General features: G+C 38.4%; 1 protein-coding gene across 1 annotated transcript; it reads right to left on the bottom strand.

Annotated features, from left to right (window-relative positions):
• Positions 1-2,441: 2,441 nt before the first annotated feature.
• Positions 2,442-3,680, bottom strand: LOC106463899 (transcription factor Sp9-like). The gene has a single exon (XM_013923978.1). It carries the CDS (start codon positions 3,678-3,680, stop codon positions 2,442-2,444), a length of 1,239 nt encoding a protein of 412 aa, XP_013779432.1.
• Positions 3,681-4,730: the final 1,050 nt, after the last annotated feature.

Genomic DNA, 4,730 nt, shown 5'->3' with positions numbered 1-4,730 from the left:
GAGGGCGCCTGACAAACACTCGGACATTCGCGAGGTTCCTCGATAAGTCATGATCCTTCTAGAAACTTCAGCGCGCATGCTCCCAGAGTCGCGTGACTTCCGCTGTCGTAACAACATCTTTGCAAACGTTTAAAGGAAAACGGATCGAATCTCAGCTAGATGGCGCAACCTTACATCAACCCCAGCACCTAACTTGTTCCTCCCAGTCACAGTTTACCAATAATATAAATGGTATAGTTATACGATTTAAGATAGACTAGTCGAGGTTATGACGAGAAGAGAGATGACCTTGGTCAAGAGTGTATCAACAAAAATCTGTAATTTTGTGAATATAAAGGTTAAACTAATCACTGATAAGTGATTAGAGTTGGAATTATCTGAAATAATTTTTTTCTATAAATATAAATCATGATCTGGGGTTTGATTCCCTGTTAGGGACATAGCACAGATATCCCATCGTGTAACTTAATGCTAAAACAACAACAAACATGTTAACATATTTTTTTTATTCAATGTTTTGAAATAAAATATATAAAACTAATTTACCCAAAAGAATATCACAATTGAAAACTAATATATATATATATATATATAAACGCTGAAATAACTCGACTACGTGATGCAGAGGTTCATTGTGTATTTGTTATTTTCAACTTGAACGGCCCCCTAATGGATTACATGAATTTAACGTAGAATACAGATATAGCTATCCATAATCGTTGACCAGAGGGAGGGTAAATATTAGGAACTTATGCTTCTACTAACAGAATAGCGGAATTGTCTGACGGTTATAGTGCCCCCAGTAGAGTGTGTTCAGCAGCATATTGTGATTCGAACCTTGGATCTTCCGACCTGCATCTCAGCACGCTAACCATTAATCTACACCTGACTCTGCTAAGGTTCATAGAACAAACTTAAACATACTAATTTATTTGTGAGCTACTTGGTCTATCTTTGTTGTGCCCACCATGGTTTTGAAACCCGTGTTTAGCGTTATAAGCTTTCCGACTTACCGCTGAGCCACTGGGAGACTTTGATCTCTGAAACTGCTTAGTATTGCAGTAAATACAACAGTAACAAAAATAGATAACAAGCACCATTTATTGTTGAAAGAAGCTAACATTGACGGGGAACAAAAACTTATAACCAAGAGTTTGGTAGTACGCTTATGCAAACATGTCTGTTCAGCTTAATTACTTAAATATATGTACAGACATATAAAGTGATGTTTAGTTTTAAAAACTTGTGGATGACAAGGAAACTATTCGGAATTACTGAGACATTGTTCCATGTTGTTTCTGGTGTTAGTACAAATTGATTTCATACCTTTTTTCCTCGTGTTACGTGTTTCAATGTAAGTGGTGTTTTTTGTCGATTATAAACTAAAACATTCCATTGTTGACCAACAGATGGCATTGTGTTATCAAGTGGATGGTTTTGTTTGTTTGGAATTATGCACAAAGCTACACAATGGGGTATCTGTGCTCTGCCAATCACGGGTATCAAAACCCGGTTTCTAGCGTTGTAAGTCCGCAGACATACTGTGCCACTGGGGGGCTCAAGTGGATGGGATAATACCAAGCATAATTTGATAGAATGTTTGAAATTGTAATAAATTTCAGTCGAAAGAATATTTGTATAATTTTAAGTAAAAATAAAACAGGAAGCGGGAAAATATTTTATAAACGCATCTCACAAAAGATGATACCATGACAATGGGATGAAATACTTTTTGGTCGAAATATTCTCAAATTTTAAAACAAATATTGATAAATATAAAAATAGTTGTTAGTACAAATTAGACAAATATTTCCAGACATTGTGCATAGTTCACATTACTCCAAAAATTTCAGTTTTTTCTGTGTTAAAAGCACGTCCAATGAAGCAAACACGTTTTGAAGTAATATTTACATAAAATATTTCCTTCCCGTTATAAAACAAGTAGCGTTTCGTACTGAAACAGTTAGTTTTAAAAGATAGCTGGTCACATGACTATATTGTCGAGGGTTTCTGAAGATTAATAGTTTAGAGCAAAAAACCAAACACTGACATCAAAACGTCTTTCAGTTGTATCGTGGGAACGTGCTTGTCGTCTTTCTTTAAATGATTACATGAAGCAAGGCCGTATTGATGTGAGTTGTTCTTAGAAAATAACGATCTATCTTAAACCATACATTCTTCTATCATCTCATTAAATATGGCCGTTCCAGATTTTATTTTTTCATCAAATTTCTGTGATACAAAGAGTATGGTCGTTGAATACACCTGCATTTCTAGTATGTTTATTTATATACAGATATATATCTATGTACACACACACAAATACATGCGCACACACATGTAGTTACATCACTGTAGAGACATTTCATGTCATGTGTTATTTACCTGATAAACTAGTTTGGCTATGATGTGGAGAATGATCCTACCTTCGTTGTAAGGCTTCAGGTGAAGTCGCTTGTTTCACAGGTTTGAGTATACTGACCACGGCAGGTTTTAATCATCTCTCTGTCTGGGTGGGGGTGGGTGAGATTCTGGATATTTATAGAACTAGGAGAGCAGATACGAGGCGGCTTCCTCCCACTGTTTTCTGAGTCGCTACAAGTCTCTTTGCTACTTCCCTTCTTCTTAGTGCCGCGGCCATTGTGAGTCTTAGCATGCTTGCTCAGGTGGTCGGACCGCATAAATCGTTTGCCACAAATCGAACAAGCAAATCGTTTCTCTCCAGTGTGAGTCCTGAGGTGACGATGAAGCTCATCCGACCTAGTGAAACGCTTCCCACAGAACAACCAGTTGCACACAAAGGGACGTTCACCAGTGTGCCAACGAAGGTGAGCTTTGAGGTGAGACGTTTTCCCATACATCTTCCCACATCCCGGAATATTGCAAGTGTGAGTTTTCTTTTTCAGGTGAGTTCCAGCGGGTCCCAGCCTCTCAACTCCCTGGCAGTTAGGACAGTGACACGTGACACGCCTTGTGTACTGACGTTCATATCGATGGGACAGTATTTGTGAAAGTATGGGCTGGGAAGGGCCGAATGGTAGAGCACCCAACTCCTGAGCCGTAGTTATTATAGGCCTGCGCGTGTCTTGATGTGGGTGCTGACCAGTTGTAAGTAGATGACCTGTGATCGTGGCTGCTACAAGAGGTGGGGTGTAACTATATCCACCTCCTGTATAGTTAGTGGAAATCTGTCCTTGCAGCAAAGGAGATGTCCCTGATATCTCGAACCACGAGCCCGAGGGAGTTTGCATATCCGCCCAGCTAGTGGAAGATACCTCTCGTTTTACTCCTCCATAAGGAAATCTACTCTTACCCATGTTAAAAACCCAACTTTTGTTAGGGGAAGAACCTATCCCATTTTGGGAGTACGTAGTGTCTAAATGAGTTAACTCTGTGTGGACTTTGCTCGTGAAAGGAATCTGGCCAGTATCCACTGGAGATGATGTTACACGGCCTCCTCGACATAACTGGTTACACGGTGACGTCACTGTGGACCTCTGGTGGTTGAAGTCTTGGCGAGAGTGGCGGCTCTCTGAGAACCTAGCGACAAATGGATTGGGGGTTGTTTGAGAAATATTCTCCCAAGGATGAAAACTCTTGCCCACTGTGGCATCCATAAGAAGTGAAGAACTGTTGCTGGGGAGTTTGTTGCACCGTGCAGCTAGTATGGCAGGTGGCATCCCCCTAGTGAGAAAATAGAGAAAAACTATATATGTATTGAGATTGTCACTGAAGAAAAAAGGACAAAGCAGGTATGTATTTTAAACTAGTAGTTATCTAGCAGAAAGTAGATGTGGAAAAAATGATAAAAGCTTAGATTTTTCAGGTTTAAAACGACCCAATTAATATCAAAAATCAATCATAAGAAAACTAAAATATTATATATATATATATTATATTAAATATATATATAAAATGAATTAAAAAAGCATTTCAAAAAATAAGTAACTCTGCAGTAAAGATTAAGTTTTTTTTCATATGTCACTTTAGGCACTATTCCCCTCTTTTTATATTTTTCTTTACAAATAAACAGAGCTGTTCTTTCAGAAATAAAGACGTTTGTTATTGAAGGCTAGTTTCTAATAAATAACACATGATTGTCTTCTTGATTCCCAGCATTCTGTTCTATCTGTATCAGTATTATAAATGTTAATGGCATCTGATGTGCGCATGGGCTATAGAGCTAGGTCATTGAGTCAACAATTCAGATAATAGCCGTTAGCAAATCACCGCCACTTCCCGCCACAAGGTCTTTACCCAGCTGTGAACTGAATAACGAAATATTGACTATCACAGTCATAATGAGGCCACAGACGAAAGTGGAAAGATGTTAAACAGTATCTTGGTACGAACCTTGGACCTTCCGATACGCAGTCCGACACGTTAATCACAAGGCCACATATGACCTTTTCTAAGCGACGTTTTGACTTGCTACTGATCAATAACAGCTCATATTTATACCGAATAAATCCGTTGTGTTGATATTTGTAACTCTTAGAAGATACCATGCTTGACAAGTACGGGTAAAACACAATTGTGAGTTTGTTGATATTGTTACGTCTCTGTTTGTTAATTGATTTCCCGTAACTTCGTTCCGACGAAACTTAAGCGACACAAGTTCTTTCTTAAAAAAAACTGGTTTATTCTTTCCGAATATAACTTTACCGATACACTCAACTTCAACAGTCGCGCTAAACAAACGCTATAACAACGAACATGCTCAATAATAC

This window comes from Limulus polyphemus, unplaced genomic scaffold (assembly GCF_000517525.1).
Source record: "Limulus polyphemus unplaced genomic scaffold, Limulus_polyphemus-2.1.2 Scaffold1511, whole genome shotgun sequence".
Lineage (NCBI taxonomy): Eukaryota > Metazoa > Arthropoda > Merostomata > Xiphosura > Limulidae > Limulus > Limulus polyphemus.
Note: the sequence above shows the minus strand (reverse complement) of the source record. Positions and strands in the feature narration are given on the sequence as shown.